At 39.0% G+C, this 18487-nt stretch overlaps 1 protein-coding gene across 1 annotated transcript in view; it reads left to right on the top strand.

Moving 5' to 3' along the window:
• The window catches only part of TRHDE (thyrotropin releasing hormone degrading enzyme), a 201578-nt gene that overhangs the window by 132102 nt on the left and 50989 nt on the right, over positions 1 to 18487 (top strand). Inside the window, exons 8-9 of the mRNA XM_051795952.1 lie at positions 165 to 230; positions 2457 to 2641. Of these exons, the coding sequence (XP_051651912.1) occupies positions 165 to 230; positions 2457 to 2641 (251 nt within the window). The remainder of the gene's footprint in view (positions 1 to 164; positions 231 to 2456; positions 2642 to 18487) is intronic.

Raw genomic sequence — 18487 nt, 5'->3', positions numbered from 1 at the left:
GAAACTGTTTATTTATTCCCTTAGGATGAACATATTGTATATTTCTAGATTTCTAACAAATGCAAACATTGATGGGATTTAACTTCTAATAGCAGTGATTCACAGCTCTAGCTGTTTGACTTGTGTATAGTAATACTGCTTTGTATTTTATTTTATTTCTGTAGGACTATTTAACCATTCACAAGTATGGCAATGCAGCCAGAAATGATCTCTGGAACACATTGTCAAAGGTAAAATGCTTTAATCTATTGCCCTAAGGGATAAGCAGGAATTTACTGTGCTACTTTTCTTGGTGAGGTTAGAAGAGAATAGTGAATATTGAGATCTTCAAACCCCAGAATAAATACAAAAATTGATGTCAAGAAATTCCATTTGAGTTAGCCTAGTAGCAATATTAAAATATGGGTTTTTTTCAGCATTTCTGTTCTTTGTTATTTTAGAATATATTTTTTGCATGTGCGATGTCACTGATGTGTAGTGAAAGATACTTCATAGAATCTGCTGTCATTGACTTCAGTGGCAGCATGCTGAGGCCCATATGCTGTAAAAGACTTGGCTTGTGTTTCTAGAACCTGGTCTGGGGATTTATAAGGAAAGAGTATAAGTTTCATAAAGTGAGCCAAGCATGCCTGAATTTCTTCCCTACATGGCTAATCTGAGCTGGTACAGTCAGAGAGTTTTGGCATAAGTACCAGCCCAAGCCATACAGAACATGGCAATCTAGTTGTAACTATTGACATCAAAGCTAGATTTCAGCTGGAGGTCAAGACATCTGCATTTATCTAGACAAGCAGGTATGTATATGTAAGCTAGGTGTCCAAGGTCCACTTGTTCTGAGTGAGTCTTGAGTTGCCCATTCATAGACTTATAATAGTGTTTACCTTAGTTTATCCTGCCTGACTTCCAGCTGCCACATGATATAAGCATGTCCATTACAGGTTACACCAGTTCTGAAAGAATGTGTTGAGTATTTTAGGACATGTCATTTGATACTTGGTGAATAGGAACAACTAGAGTCCCAGAAATCTAGTCAATATAGTCAGCACAGCATAGAGAGCAATTCAGTTGACTAGCCCTTATATGATTATTTTATAAAGAGCCTGAACTTCTGACTGTTGACTAGGGACTTGAGATAGTTGCTCAAATATAGGCAGCTAGGGCCAGAATAGGTGCAGTAGGATGTTCAAGACGTTAAGGTGTGTCTAATAGATTTAACATAATTGTTAAATTATGCTATATGATATATGGAGAAATCTGTGCTCTTCTGAAGTGGCAGGTAAAGGTCAAATGACATTAACGACATACATGTGGGCAACTGAACCAAGTCCTATGTCTGTACTGACTGCTAATGAATTGAGGCATGTAATATACAGTCAGGCTTTTAAATCTGTGTCTTAATCTGAAGCTGAATGCCACTGCAAAAGTCTTTCTTGCTTCTCACCTGGTCCTTTTCTCTGTTAAAGCCTTTGGGGCAGTTCTGGGTGATGGAAGGTCAGAGGGATGTATGTAGTCTTGAGAGAACCGCAGAACACACAACTAATAAAGTAGAACAAAAATGAGACCGTATTTTGGTCCGTAACCACTATGGCTATACCATATGCTCATATCTATTGTTACAGCTAATTCTGTTTGCCTGAGCTGTAAATCCATTTGTTGTCAGCCACTTTGTTCCAATTGCAGCTTCAGTTCTGAAGACGTCTTCTGCTTGTATTCATCAGAGGTTGCTTGGTCTGTGATCTCGGACTGTGTTTGACAGCTAGGAACATTTCCGTCACTGAAGAACAAATGATACCTGTCATTCTCCTCATGCCAAGTCTCTCCCATGAGACTTGGTAGTATCTCTTTGTATTTCAGCTGAAACAGCATTTTTATTGACATATGGAATCAAATATGAACACATTAATCCTCCATGTGTTATGACAGGTGCAGTTTATGAAGCAGCAGGGGTTATCTTGGAATACATAGCCTCACTTTGGACATAAGGGACAATATTTTCAAATAACTAGTCATCTGATTTTCAGAGCAGAGGAGCTCTGTTAATTTAGAGCCCTTCAAATGTGCCTTGTTGGAGGTGCCCTAGATCAACTAACACTTTTTTAACCTTAGCTGGTCAAGAATATATTTTGGAGACAACCACCCAGTATTTCTGTGGCTGTTGTTAAAATCCTGTAAAGCAGGTGCCTGAGTGATGTGGGAAACATGATTTTCTGACTGTCACTCTCCTCTCTGTTAAGATTACTCAACATTTATCTTTAAGAAGTACAGAGGCTTTTGGTTCAGTTATGTAGCGTGTGTATTGGGTGTAAACGTGCATGTGTGTCTTGCACACACATGTGATGGTTATTTCAATCTCCCAAACTAGTTATGATCTCCATGACCAAAAAAAAAAATAAAAATTTTACGTGTTGGGTGATGATACTGTTTCAATGTATTGAAACTTTTCTTTTTCCTTCAAGGCTTTAAAAAGGGTTGGAAAATCGGTAAATATCCAAGAAGTAATGGATCAATGGACACTACAGATGGGTTATCCTGTTATCACTATCTTGGGAAATGAAACTACAGACATCATAGTCATCTCCCAAGAGCGTTTTGTTTATGATAGTGATGCTAAACCCAAGGATCCTTCTCGTGGAGACAACAGGTACTTATATTTCTCAATATCTTTCAAGAAGCTGTAATAGTTTAAGTAAGTGCTTTATGTGAAGATGGCCCTTTAGAAATCTGAGCTTTGCTTGGTATCAATAGCATGTGGTGACCCTTCTGTTTGAACTGTAAAGTTGAGGCTAGTTAAAAGAATTGAAAAAAATTTCCCGTTTGCATCCTGACAGTTCTCTGTGACAGTGTCTTTCATCACACATCTGTTTCCTCTCCTTTTCTTTTGATTTTGTCACACTCCATGAAGTAATTTGGAATGTGGTTGTAAGGTCTGATACTTCTTTTTAAGAAATTGTTTGGAGTGGACCTCTCCATGCTAATACATTGATTAGGCAGACGTAAATGCGTGTCAGATACACACTTTGCTTGACTTGGGAAACAGTCAGGAGCTGAACTGGACCTCTGTGCAAGGCAGGGGGTTCTAGTGGTTTCATTTTTGAAGCCAGTTGAACTGGTCCTATGGGAACTGTAACACTGGCTGAAATTGGCATCTCTGCCTCTACCCTTTTTCCACTTATATTGGTTTTTTCCTGCTCCCAGCTGACTCCACACACTTCCTTCATTCCAGAGACAAACTGACATTCCTGGCTGATCCTGGAGAATCCTCATTGTTTAAAGCAGTTTTGGCACCATATTTTAAGGCCGAGAATATAGAGCTTATGATAGAGAATTGCAAGATAGCCTTTGAAGTTTCTGTGTTGACCTGTTCATGTTGGTGGGAAAGAGGACACACTGTCAACCTGAAATACTCTGTTTGTCCAGTAGATTTAAATTATTAAAATTTAATGTGAAATTTTGGTTGACGTGTCTGGAGCTTGTAGAATATTCCTGTTGAGGAAGGCCTAAAATTATAGTTACATTTATTGGAAGGTGTTTAGAAGTTCATTATCCTTTTCTAGAACATGAATATTATGGAACTCAAACATGACACAGAATAAACAGTTGTTTTTCTGGCTGTATTGGAGCAAACTAAGAGGGTATTAAACATCTGTTTAAGTTCTGGGCTGAAATGATTTCCTTTTTGAAAAAGAGATAAAAAAACCTGAAGGTGGAGTGTTGGAAGTGTTCATGACTCACTGTTCAGTGCAGCAGGAGAGAGATTCTCCCTTATTCACCTGAGAATTTCTTTTGTCCAAGTGTATATATGCGTAATGTAATGTGAGTGAATTTTGCTACTCAGAAGAACAAAGATTATTAGTTTTTTGATTGACTAAAACAGATATGTTAAGCCTTTTAAGTATTGCAGAGACTTTCTTAAATAGATTTTCTAGGTATTCAGTATTGATTGAAATAACTTCTGCTGTATTTCATGTGTAAAGACTACTGGGTGTGTAAATGATATCAGGAGTGATGTGGTGGGTTGACCTGGCTGGATGCCAAGTGCCCACCAAAGCTGCTCTATCACTCCCCTTCTCAGCTGAGCTGAGAAAGACTCATAGATCGAGATAAGCACAGGGAGAGATCACTCACCAGTTATTGTTACAGGCAAAACAGACTTGACTTGGGGGAAAAAAAAAGTAAAATTATTGCCAATCAAATCAGAGAAGGGTACCGTATAGATACAATGAAATCTTAAAATACCTTCCCCCAACCCTTCCTCTTTCCAGGCTTAACTTCACTTCTGATTTTCTCTACCTCCTTACCCCAGAAATGCAGGGTAATGGGAATGGGGCCTGCAGTCAGTTCATCACTCATTGTCTCTGCTGCTCCTTACTCCTCAAGTGGAGGGCTTGTGACACTCTTCCCCTGCTTCAGCATGGGGTCCCTCTCATGGGAGACAGTCCTCCATGAACTTCTCCAATATGAAGCATTCCCATGAGCTGCAGTTCTTCACAAACTGATCCAGCATGGATTCCTCTCACAGGATGCAGTCCTTCAGGATCACACTACTGCAGCATGGATCCCCTGTGGAGTCACAAGTCCTGTCAGCAAACCTGGTCCAGCATGGGGTCCTTTCTCCAGGGGGGCCACAGGTCCTGCCAGGAGCCTACTCAATCCTGAGCTTCCCATGAGGTCACAATCTCCTTTGGGCACCCACCTGCTCCAGTGTGGGGTCCCCTACAGGATGCAGGTGGATCTGTGCTCCACTGTGGACCTCCATGGGCTGCAGGGGCACAGCTGTCTCACCATGGTCTGCACCATGGACTGCAGGGGAATCTCTGCTCTGGCACCTGGAGCACCTCCTCCCACTCCTCCACTGACCTCAATGTCTGCAGGCCTGTTCCTCTCACATATTCTCTTTTCTTCAACTGCTCTTTCCCAGCAGTATTTTGCCCATGTTACCCCAGAAGCACTACCACTGGTCACTTATGTGCTTGACCTTGACCAGCACTGGGTTGATCTGGCAGAGCTGGCTGGCACTGGCTCTGTTGAACATGGGGGAAGCTTCTGGCAGCTTCTCACAGAAACCACTCCTGTAACACCCCTGCTACCAAAACCTTGCCATGCTAACTCAGTACAAGTGAGAATTAGATTTAGTTTTATTTTCATACGTGACATTAATTCATAATTTAAACTGTATCTTGTGATATGTGGAACAGTATTATTCTACACCAGCGGGACCAGTTCTGCTGGGTTTCTTAGGAGATTTTGTCCACAGATTTTGTCACAATTATTATTTCTAAATATTGGAAATAAGATTTAGTGCTATAGAAAGCATGAAGAAAGATACCAACATGAGCCCTGCCAGGAATTTAGTGTCCTAACAGGCAGTACAGTACATATGTGTATCTCCTTTGGCAAGTCTCTTTGCCCTTCTTTTCCTTCTTTGGATTTGTTTTTTTTCTGTGCTTCCTTGTCCTTTTAACCACAAATGAGAAGGCCCTTGCCCAAGGAAAGCTCTACAGATGAATTGTTTACTCCAGCCAGTTAGAAGACAAAGTTAATTTGCCGCTTCCCAGTTGAAGTTATTTGAAAGTCATATTATGTAAGTATAAATACAAAAGAACAGGAACCATATACATTTAGCAAAAGGTGAAACTTACCTATGCCATTCACCTTTCAAAAAACATCCATCAACTTACAGTAAAGTCTTATGACATAGTTATAAATCGGTGCCTGGAGTGTTATAAAACTGACCATGCAATTTGTTCGTGCACTGTCCACAGGAACATGTGGCTAGATATGTGCAATGGCTCTGTGTCATTTATGTCCTTTCATATCAACATATTAAGTAAAAAGCAAGACTGACATACTGAAAATAAACTTAATCTTTTAGCCAGCAATGACCTAGATATTTTTCAGGGGCTTTTTTGTGTGATATGTTTTTTTTCCCCCCACTGGAGAAGTCACTATTGCTTCAGTTACTGTGAAAGCAGTAGACAGGGAAAATCACATTACTGTGTGGCCATTTGATAATTCATGATGCATTACTCTACCTTGGTTTTTAACATCGAAAGAGCTGAGCTTTGTATGACATGATACAGCTTTTCTAAAGGTACACCAAGAGGAGTGATAACTGGAATGGAAAGAGCACATTGAGGGACATTAAGCACTAGTGGGTTTACTGATGTTTGATGATGAGATATATCTATCTGTCTGTATATCTATATATCTCATCAACATGCAGTCTTTGGAGGTGTTACGTATCAGTGGCCTCATTCACAGTCCAATAAAGTTGGTACTTATTTCCCCTGAATGACCTATGAATTTAGGTGTTATACATGTGGCTTCCTGGAGAACCATAGTAGGCACTATAAATAATGGGGAGCAAATATTGTTTATGCCACATTTGAGGTCATGGTCTTGCAGGGCAGGCAACATTGGCTTCCTTAGGGTAGTTTAACTGTGGATAAATTTTGATGATCATTTTAAACACCATAAAGAGTAGAGCTGCACAAAACACAGAAAAATGTACAGTCCAGGCTTTTCCAGGAGTTTGTCATCTAAACAGACAATACGGTTTGCACTGGAAGGCTCCAGGGAAGGCTCTTAAAGCATCCATCTGCCATATAGTCCAGAGGTGGGGCTGTAGTTTGGTATGGCAGAGCAATAAATGTCAATTCTATTGCCTTCAAAATGATGAGGAGTTTAAATTTCTGGTTCAGATGCTCTCTAGGCAAATTTAACTTTACCTTACTGTAGAAAGAGTCACTTTAGAGTAGGTCTTTCAGATGTATCTACTGCATAAGAAATGTAAATAGTCAACCAAGTATTTCAGAACCATTCTAGTTTTATAAAATGTCTGTGCTTTTCTTTATGCTGTGTATTTATGCAGCAATTAACTGTTAAAAATGGAAGTGAAGCTGCATATGTAATTTTTCTCTCTGAAACCATATAGAGGAATACAGAAATGGCAAGCAGATTTTTTAAGTGATAAATGGTAAAAGTAAAAGTCGTTGATACCTTTGGCGGTGGTTGATGCCTACCTAGTCTATTATTGTAAGTATCTTTAATTCTTCTACAGAAGAGAATGATTACATATAGTTGATTTTCCAGTCTCATGTATATTTGGGCTCCATGTCTTTATACCTGCAAAAAAATGTGTTTCAACAACCATACATATATAAACTGTGATTTAACTCTGTACATAGAATCGACTGTAGGGCATGCTAAACTCTAATATTTGGCCTGAAATTATAGAAGGTATACAATTTCACTTCTTTGCAAACTGAACACAGATTTTGCTTGACACTTACGTGGTCACATCCATAGTTCTCATTTTATGAGAAAATAAAACTAACACTGACAGACACTGTTTCTAGAAATGTCATTCCTTAGAATGGCCAAAATCACCAGCCTTGATTTGAATGTCAAAGCGTATGGTTGGTACAATGCTTCAGTAGAAATTTCAACTTATCCAAGCAAAACTTTAAAACTCCTATAATTGTATAATTCATATTCTACCTCCATATAAAAATCCTTTATTTAAGTGGTCCTGGACTCCTGTATACCTCTGTGAGAATGGATTATGCTCTTACATTATAAGGCTACAGGGGAGAAGGTGATATTACATCTGACAGGGTTCACTGGGTTTCCCTGCTGACAGAAAATGATGATTTTGAGGCACTAGTCTCATCCATCATTACAAGAATGGCTCACAGATATGACAAGAAATTTTATGAAAAATAATCTGTGGTCTAGGCAATAAACTAACCAGTTTTGATGAAATCCATAAACCTTTTATATACTCAATTGAAGAGCAGACCAAAGCTTTCTGCTTGTGGGTATGTTTTGCCTTTTAAAAATATATAGAGTTTGTATCTTCAAAAGTGGAGAAATAACCTTTCTAATATTATCAAAATAATTAAGTTAATGTTGCTGGGATAATATTCATTTATACAGTCTTCTTATCATGCATGCATTTTCCATAGCTAATCTTTGCTTGTTCATGATAATATCCTAAAGGGAAGTGTCTTGCTGGGTGTTGAACACAGCTAGCTGTGAGGAAAGAGAAAAAAGGAAGATGTACAAATTGGGATATGAACAGGATATTCATGTGTGCTGTGATGTAGTAATCCTCTGTGCCTTTCTCCATGTACTGGAACCAGGGAAAATTCAGTCAAATGGTGCAAGCCAGGAACATGACCATCAAAACTAGAGCTGTACAGGCTCATGGGCCTAACACTGTGTAGTAATTATGACAGCTGAAAGACTTTACAATGGATGGCAGAGCTGCTCAGCAGGCACTCCACTTCAAGATGAATGATTAACTTCAGAATTTATTTCCATTCAGGTCTCTTCTGAATTCCTACACAAAGTTCATTTATTTATTCAGGCTTTGCAGAAAAAGGGCTGTGCTTGTCCCCTTTACTGATAATTATTTGCATAGTAAAAGCATAGCTGTGTTTGGATATCACCATGTGTATTCTTATTCAGTTGTAGGATGTTGTCACTTGAGCAGTGATGGGGAACTTACTCTGTCCACTTATCAGCTAAGGAGCTGGTTAAATACAAAACAAAATGTTAGGAGCACAAGGGGAATGCTGATTAGTATCTATGAGATGTTCTTAGAGCAATTGTGGATTAATGTAGCATATGTAGTATTAATTATGTAATAAAAAAGGACCATAATATGGACAAATATTATTCCATAAACTGAGGAAAGAGGGCTAACAAAATATAAATAGAAAAAGAAGTGCTCATTTACCTCCCTGTCTCTGGGAACTATCCTCTAATCTTCCATTTTCTCATGTCCTCTAAGTGTTTTCTTTCATCTTTGCTATACCTGAAACATTATGCTTGTGTCAGCATTTGTACCAGAAACAACTTTTGTGTTGCTACCTAGGGAGTAGATGTGGTACCCTAGTTCATTTGGATTGACCTCAGTGCCTCTGTATCAGCTGTAATAATGATGAAGGGAACAGGCTCCAGGAAAGGAAGGTACAGTGTATTAGACACAGGGGAAATGGAATTAACAGAAATCAGATGAAAAAATCAAGAGTCCTTAGTGGATCACAGAACTGTGTGTGAACACTGCCAGATACTGATTTAACCATTTTTTTTAGCTAGTCAAGCAGGGACTTGGAAATACTTTTTCTTGCAGAAGAAAAGCGTGGGGCTCTCCTTCTCTTTACATGTGCACTGGAGCAGAGGCCAGGTCTGTGACACCAATTGATCTTGTCCTTTGATGGGTATTGGGACAGTCCTTAACCCCAGCAGCCTGAGAGAGGACAGTGCTGTGCAGAGTGCTACTCCTCCAAAGGAGTGGGCACAAGAGCTGCCTCTGTGAGTGACCTGGAGGAAGCCTGCCTGCCTCAGCACGTGCCAGAAGAGTGCCTTTGCTGTTGGGTGCTGGTGTTTGCCAGCCCAGCCCTTGTACTGTGCTCTGCTTGTTGAAATATGATTTTTTTTTTATGTAAAAGCCAATGGAAAGTACTATTTTTTGTGTTGCCTTTTCATTTTCTAGAGGCTTTTCTGATTGTTGCGTATTTTTTTAAATCAGAATAGGAAGTGCTTTTAAAATCTGTTCCTGTACTGGTGTCTCCAGCAAGATTATGATTTTGCTACTTGCAAAGATCTCAGAAATGCCAATTCTAATTTAGCACTTTATTTCCAAAACTATTTCACAGCTTCTATTTGCAAGAAACTTCTCTCACTGTGAAACTTCCAGGATGCTCTGGCATGTAGTATGTGGGCAACTTTTAGTGTCAGAATTTGCAGAATGCTAAAGAAGACAAAATTGGTGTACTGTGTCATTGCTTCCTGTGCAGTGGCAGCACTGGTATCCTGACGGAAGCTAGGCTGACGGGGAAAAGCTGCTACTGCATTTTATTATCACTCCAAAATGTGTCACTTTTCTCATCTTATTTGCTAATACTAACTCTCAGGAATTCCTAGATACCCAAACTAGTTAATTAACTCACAGTAATTAAATCAATTCCATGCTGAGAGAAGAAGCATGTACTTGAGGGCAGAACTATGTTATAATGTAGAGTGAAGTGGGGAGATGAAGAGGAGAATAAGGGCAGCAGTGCTGGTGGGGAGCTGCTTAACAAGCAGGGGGTAAGAGAGGGAATGCTGCATGGCAGGATGCAGACATGAGCTGGAATTTGGAGCATTGAAGTTGTATAATTGGAACAGGCAAATATGGAGTACAAGGGAAATGATGTTTAAGGTGGGGGCTTTAGTGAGGTAAGGAGCAGATTGGGGAAAGCCCAGACAGCATTTGGCAGAGCCAAGTTTTATAGGAGGGATGAGGGTGGATAAATGGCCTTTTAGAAGTCAGAGATGTGAGTTCCCCATTGTTGATCAGAGGATAAAGCTTCTAACATGCTCTGTTTTTTATGTTTTCTTCCATCTGCTTTTTTTAAGTTGCTGATAATGGGTTTCTTTTCCTTATGTCTTTGTGTGAGCCTTCAAACTCAATAGTAGAATTTTAGATTTTATGGAGGAGATACTTTGGTGGGGAACTCTTAGGGAAGTTTACTGAGGAAAGAGAAACAATCACAGGAATTGTGTTTTGATTTTGCTTAAAACTACATTATTCAGAGGAAAAATCAGAACTGAACGTTGGAATATGCTGAAAAATGGTTAGTACAAAGTCTCTGAGAACATATTGGAGGATTGTAAGCATAGCTAAAATGCTACTCTTATTCCTGCTAGGGCAGTCCCTTCTCAGCCGACAACGCATCCTTCTGTTCCATTCAGAGAAATCTCACACCTGCACTCTAGTCAAGGGGCTGTGCTCATGGGTGAAGGACAAGACAGAGATGGGGTTTGCATGATCAGCACCACGTGTGCAATTCTGCAAGGATGTTTTGCACTGGTGCAAGATGGAACAGAGGATGCTGGAGAGATTAAGAGCTGTTGCTGCAGAGTAAAGAGGCAGCTGTTGGTATAGACAGTTAAAACTGCTTAAGCCCAGCTTCTTTGTATCCATCTTTGATTCAGCACCGAAGGTTGCTTGTCAATTTCGAAAAAATGAAGTGGTTTGTGTTTTGCTGTAAAAAAGGTAGTGTTAGGCAGGAAGGAGACAGCATGTACTGACAAAGAATTTGTAGTATTTGTCCTTTGCCCACAACATTTTTCTAGATTTAGTAAGGTACGCAGCTAGCACTGGCACTGAAATGAGTCAATTTTAGAAAACATCATGATATTTATAACCACCTGCTTTATAATTTATTTTTGGATGAAATATTAAGCTAATATTACACAGAAATTTATAGAAGGTTTGGTAATCAGATAATTATAATTATATTATATTATATTATCAGACAATGCATTTTTTTCTTTTCAAACTGGGTAATTTAATTTAAATTTACTCATTTAAATTACTTTGTGTCTACCATTAAAAAGGCAGCCAGACCAAAGTTAGATAGGATGCCAAAGACATACAGCTGTTTTCTAACAGACTGTGTAGGCTGTCATCTTGAGGCAGACTCACAGTGCAGAGCCACACTTGAGCTCTTTCATGCTAGGACTCCTGTTACAGCGCTGAATCCTTTTCTTATGTTTAGGAATTTGTGTTGTCATTACATTGGTAAAGGCATTATATTTGGCATAAGACTCTTGGAGAATGTAATTTTTCCCCCTTTTTCCTTTTGTCAGCTCTAGGATTTGCTTATTGTCAAAAATTATTCCAAAGATTCTTGTAAAGAAGGAATTAGGACTATGTCAGAGTAAAGGAAAACCAAAAAATCTGCATCTTTAATACATTGCTGTTAACATGTTAATCACTGTTATGACCACAAAGGAATTGTAGTGTCAATGATTGTATTGAAATACATGCCTCTAAAATATGTTTCACCATGCTGACATTGAAAATACTTTTTCCTCTGTATCTTTGTATTTATATTCTTATACAGGAGAAAACCTAAAGGATCCTAGACGTTGTTCTTAGAAGCAGCTGTCAGCCCTTCATTTAGAGTATACCAATATGATTGCCTTTTTAATATGGGTTTCTAAATGAAAGCATACGTAATAGACAAATACATAAAATTAGCAGCTATACCGAGGCAGAACTCACTCTCAAGACTAAAATATGTTTCCTAGTCATTCTTATGCAATGTTAAATATTTCTCCAAACTATAAAGATTATCCATAGTTTCATCCATGTGTGCGGCTAAGTATAATTTGTATTTAAAATATAATAGTCTCACAATTCCAAATACCTCTCAAAACCCAGAGTTTTGCTTCCCTCTGAAATGTATATTAGCTGTATTCCACTGCGCATCCAATCAGAGCCTTTGAAAATCTCCAAGTAGTTAAGAGGCAAGACTGCTCTGTAAATCGATTTCTGTTCATCCATGAGACATCTGTTAAATTCACTTCTGTTAAAAACTTGAAGTACTCTTAAAAAACTGACACCTCATATGTGGAGCCCATTCAGATCTATCAGATGGTGAAGCCGTTCTCTGCCTGGCAGCACCTATCAAGATCTGACCCCATTGGGTTGTTTTGGTTGGTAGATTGGTCTGACTAAAAAATTGAATTCCTCCATAGGAGAGGCATTAGTGAGAAAGAAGAGCAGAACTGATACTAAAAGCTCAGTTAGGTTTTGGCAGTATTTGGTATAGAAGGTAACATGAAGACTGCTAATTTTTAAGTAACATGTTCCTCATTTGGAATTTTGTTATCTGCTTACACAATACTGTGTATTACGTTGCACACTAAGTTAATTATGTCTGGACCCCTGGATGAAAAAAATTACAGTCTATATTACAGGCAGATACAGCTTCTTAAAGATTATACTGGAACACTGTCCTTAATTCACAGACCCCATCAAAGTCCACCAAAGTTTTGTAAAGGGGCAAGAAACTTCTCTGCGCAGCACAGTGCAGAATGATCTTAGAGTAAGCACTTCCACCTTTTTCTTACCATCTTTTTCTGGTTGGTCATGTAGTCAGTGTTGTTAACTTCTCTGTCCCTTTTTTTTTGCCTTAGCTTACCTTTTTATTGTTGACTCATCTGTTACTCTTAGGACTCCTATGTGTTAGTCTTGGGTGAGGACAGTACCATTGTAGCCCCAGGATCCCAATGTTAGCACTATTTCCTTTCCTCATTTTACTTAAGTCCAGCAAACCTTTGATATGCATCCTACAATTAATGTACTGTGTGTCACACTTACTGTGCCCCACTGTTTCATTTCTGCACTGCATACAATGCTGCAGCCAGAAATTCTCTGTCTGCAGGACTCATGAAAGTCCTGTCTGATTCAGACACCAGCAGGCCTTTTCCAGTTACTATGTACTGTCCTTTCTGAATTCAAGTTGGCTAACTGTGATATGTAACTTGATGAAAAAGTCTGCTGTTGTGTGCTCTTTCATCCCCCTTTTAGGGAATCCAACTTAATCAGTTACCTTACCAGTGTTATTCACCTGTTTCTCATTGTTGTTTGTACTAAACTTCTTGTTCTTACTCTGAACACAGGAATTAAGATCACACTGGGCATATGCAGATGACCAGTGAATACCTCAAGCTGTGTTTAGTGGATCTCAGTTACTTGATGTTGTTCTTCCTGATCCATTTTTCATCTTGTATTTGTCTTAGCTACAAAGTTAATGAAATCTCCCCTTCCTATGTGCCATCTTCCATGCTGACAGAGTACAAGGAATCCTTTGACACCCTGTCTCAGTGTAGGAGGTGTAATACTTATGAGAGAGGGAATAACATCATATTCTGTTGTGTTATGCCTCTGGGCAAAGCCTACAATTGCTTTACTGGCACGTATTAAATCTAATGAAATCTCTGTGTTCTTCAGTCTTGTGAGAATGATATTCACAATATGAATATATTGTCAGCTTCTTATCCATTAAACAGAACTAACAATCTGTAGAATCACACTTAATAAAAGTATGTGATTTCCTGTAATATTCACATGAGCTTCCCCGAAACCTGAATTACTTCTTACTGAATGATGTACTATACTATATAATAACCTGGGAAAATCTCTGTGATGCTTTTAAATTATCTTTCCCAACACAATCTCTCTAGAAAGTGTAGCTTACAAAATTGTATCCTGCTGAGTTCTGCTTCATGTGTAATCTTTTTCTGTAGTAGGAAGCTTGAAAGCTGTTCTGCTGTTCAACAACTTTCACTTGTTTCCCATGACCACCTTATCTCAGCCTGGGAATAAATGCTTCCAGATATCACTGCAACAAAACTCATAATTTTGTACATTAGTTGAATACACTTTCAGGTTTTCTGTTATTAATAAATTATCTTTGAACCTTCACTATGTTAACATTCAAAATTCACTGAAAACAAAGGCTTTCTTTTGACTTATATTGTGGTTCAACCCCAGCCAGCAACTAAGCCCCATGCAGCCACTTGCTCACTTCCCCCATTGAAATGGGGGAAGAGAACTGGAAGAGTAAAAGTGAGAAAACTCATGGCTTGAGATAAAGACTGCTTAATAGAGAAAGCAAAACCTGTGTGCACAAGCAAAGCAAAACGGAATTTACTCACCACTTTCCATGGGTAGGTGGTTATTCAACCATCTTCAGGAAAGCCAGGCTCCATCTTGCATAACAGTTACTTGGGAAGACAAATGCGGTCACTCCAAATGTCCCCACTTCGTCCTTCTTCCCCCAACTTTACATACTGAGCATGATATCATATAGTATGGAATATTTCTTGGGTCCGTTAGGGTCAGTTGTCCCAGCTGTGCCCCTTCCCAACTTCTTGTGCACCCCAAGACTCCTTGCTGGAAGGGTGGGATGAGAGGTGGCCTTGATGCTGTGTAGGCACTGCTCAGCAATAGCTAAAGTTTCCCTGTGTTACCAACACTGTTTTCAGCACAAGTCCAAAAAATAGCCCCATACCGGCTACTATGAAGCAGTAGCCCAAACCTTCCAAACCTTGCTGACAGAAATTGCACTTGTCTTGGTAAGAAGTGTTGCCGTGGGAGTTAAGTGCTGAAAAAATCTCCAGAGCAGTTAATTAGGGGTGAGATAAGAAAGGGTTTATTTTGCCAAGGCTAAGATGTTACAAGACGTGCACAGGCCGTGCCTGAGATGTTACATTTTATAATACCATCCATCCAATCCCAGATGTGTCCACCCTGTGGCCTTTACTCTGGTCCGCCCCAGGTCCACCCCCTGAGAATTGAGTCGGAGGGCTTTCGGGACCCCCTGTTCATCCCATCTTCCTCTCCCTCAGAGCACAAAGGGTACATAGTTACCCAATTTTTTACTGTGTTCTGTGGTTTAGGCCCTGATATGCTGTTCTGCCAACAATCTAGGCCTTGCCTTGACAAAAGACTAAACATTTCTGCTATATTCAGGGGTATGAGTGATATAGGGAGCATAGAATGGGGTAAGAGGGTTAAGGAATGTGTAAACAAGGGTGCTAGAGAGAAAGGGAAAGGGACAAGGGACAAAGGAGGGAGGGTTGCTGCTTTTAAAATCTACTTATAAAACTTTATAAGACTTACCAATATTAGAAAAATAAAAAAAAAATTAGGGGCTTAAGGCATCAGAAGTAATGAGAGATCTCTACTCTCTTCCTTCTATATTTATTTAATGTCCTAATGTCACACAATCCTTTACTTAGTTCATATTATCAAATTTGTGTGCCTTCTAATTTATAATAAGCATTAAGGTTATTAGCCAGAAACTTTTGCAGTCATGCAGCTAAATGCATCTTTTACTAGCCACTATTTGTATATGTCTCTGGAGATCAGCCAAGTATTCAACCAAAGGAAAAGTACAAATCTTCAAATTTTAATTTTTGTTCTATAATATTTACTTGCTTTCTGAAAGGTCAGATTTTCTTGTTACTTTGCTTTTGTGTTCTTTTGTCCCTGAAATCCGAACAACATACGTTCATGCAGATGGCTCATAGCAAAATATTCCCTTAATAAGAAATGCTTATCAGCATCCTAACTTATTCAGAGAATCACCAATGTTTGCAAGGGCCACACTGGGAAAGCGTCCCCTCCTCAGACTCAGTGCTGCTCACCTAAGATATGTGTGTGTACATGAGATTCCAGCATTTCCATCTGGAGAGAGCTGAGAACAGGAAACTAACGCCAAGGAGTTCTTGCTCTCTGTTTCTCATCTTCACCCACTCTGGACGTACCAGACTGTTATCTTTAACTGAAGAGACTGAGTTAGTATTTTGGTTATTAAGTTCTAGTGGCAAAAAAAGGGGGTAGGTGTTTTAACCAGTCAGTTTTACTCTTGGATTCTTGTTTTATGCCTTTTACTCTTGAACTATTTTTATGCCTCACTTTGAGTTAAATAGCTTTAATCATATCTCTCAGTGATATAAGGTCTTAGATTGTTATGTTCTCAAAATACTTTACAAAGATTAGTAAGTGTTACTGATGAACAAGTAATGGATTCCCATCCCACAGAAATTTTCAACATATCAAAACATTTCCCTCTATTGAATCAGGACAAAAATCAAAGCAAAAATAGGGGAATAATTAGTTTAGAACATTCATTTCAGTTCTGTAATTTCACTACCTTACATTTCAGTTTCAGTCATTTTAACTTCTCCCTGCATTTTTTTGAATCAGTAAACTGAAAGTTCTTATTTAAAACAGTACTTATAAAATGTTGCAGCAGTGCCTGTTTTAAATACTGTATTTGAAAATCTGTGCTGAAGCCTTCTTTTTCTTACAAGCAGCTTGGTTTTGAACAGTTTCCTTGGGAAACTCAGGTTTAATTATGAGAGGTCAACATCAAGTGGAGGGAGAGACCCATTTAGTTGCTTGCACAGATGACTGGTGCCATTCAAGGTGTTCTAAGGTGTCTTACTTTGCCTTGTGCTGCCATTACAAGGGTGGGAGCATCCTTAGGTGCTCTGTCATATCTAACAACCCATGGCAGATATCTCAAGTACCCTGTGACAGCTCAGTTGACATCACCTTGCACAATTGAATTAATGCCAGAGAAACTGAGTCACAGAAGATGATGGTTGGGGTTTCACCAGTGCCAGCTAATGCCTACATGAAGCTTGGCACATTATGGTTACTGGGGGTAACCGTAACGAATCTTGAAAATGTATGGGTTTACATCTTAGCAAAAACATTCATTAACGTGAAAAAGTAGTTGAAGAGGTGTGCAAAATCTGAAATACCGGGAACCTTTCCTTTTCTTTTTTAATGACAAATACATACTGAGAGCACACTGGTGGTGCTCCCAAAATATTAATAATAGGTCTACACTACTCACAGACAAAGCAGAATACTGTGATAGAAAAGTGCAAACAAAGTTTGCCTCTTCCCAGTCACACCTGGAGAACAAAGTCTGTACAGATCACTCAGTGAGTGGAAGCTGTCGTCTTGAAAAGTGAGCCAGATACGTCTCTCTCACATAGATAGAAAAAGTTGGCCACAGCTGCTTCTGCAACAGCAGCAGAAGTTTCTCTGAGAATGAAGAGAAATGGAATGAGAAAACAGATAAACAGAGAGAACAGCAGCAATAAAGTAGGAAAAATATGTTTCTGGAGATGCCTATTAAAAGGAAACCCGTGGTTCACCTGGGAAACTAATAGTCAAGAGAGTGAGATTTGGAGGTTCTGGAGAGCACCAAGAACATCATGAGGTCTCTCATATTGGGGAGATAAAAGTTAAATTTGCCAGTACTAGTCTCCCTAACTAAATCCACACATATTTTCTGAGGAGTAGCTTTTGTGACAGCTGGATCACCTTTCAGAGAAGGATCTGCCCTTATTTCAGTGGGATTTATCTTAATTGGAGGCAAAATAATGTCAAGTAATATAAAATTCTTCTCTGTATAGATACTTCAATGTGCAAAATACATTTCTATGAAATTCCTTCTGAAAATAACAGGTGTCCATGTGTATGTTCATACATGAATATTTGTGAATGTGTATATATGTGCTTAAATCATCTACATAGACAGCTCTCAGTATCTTTTATTTTGCAGTTTAGCTTTTTCAGTAGGAGCTGAAAGGTCATAAAAATTCCATGCAAATACAGTTTTTATTTTTTTTCATATGCCAGTGTTCCTGTTCTTTCAAATAATGTAAAAGCTTTATGCAAATTTTGCCTCGTTTTTCTCAATCACAGTTTTCCAGCATCTTTTTCATTCTGGAGAACCAAGTATTTAGAACTGGATATGGTTTTAAAGGTGATATATTTCCAAGGAGTTTTTTTGGACAGACACTAGTGAATGTCTAGTAAGGTATAAGGTAGTTAAGAGAGTAGTGAATATAATCTGGTGCATCACTTTGCAGCATTCCCTGAGTGCCCTCACCTGTTGAACCCAGAAATTACTGACACTGTAGCAGAAGCAGCAGGATACAAAACACACTTTCATCTCATTGCTCCAGTTCACAGTCCAGAATATTGGTTAAGCCTACAAGGAGGGTAACTTTGTGTGAGGACCCCAGATAGAGAACTGCAGAAGCTTGTGCACCTAGTGGACATTCTTTTCTGCTGGCCATGCTATGGAGTGTGTCAATGTTCAGCACAAGGAAT

Source organism: Manacus candei, unplaced genomic scaffold (genome assembly GCF_025592945.1).
Source record: "Manacus candei isolate 608988 ecotype Guabito, Panama unplaced genomic scaffold, ASM2559294v1 h1tg000043l, whole genome shotgun sequence".
NCBI lineage: Eukaryota > Metazoa > Chordata > Aves > Passeriformes > Pipridae > Manacus > Manacus candei.
Note: the sequence above shows the minus strand (reverse complement) of the source record. Positions and strands in the feature narration are given on the sequence as shown.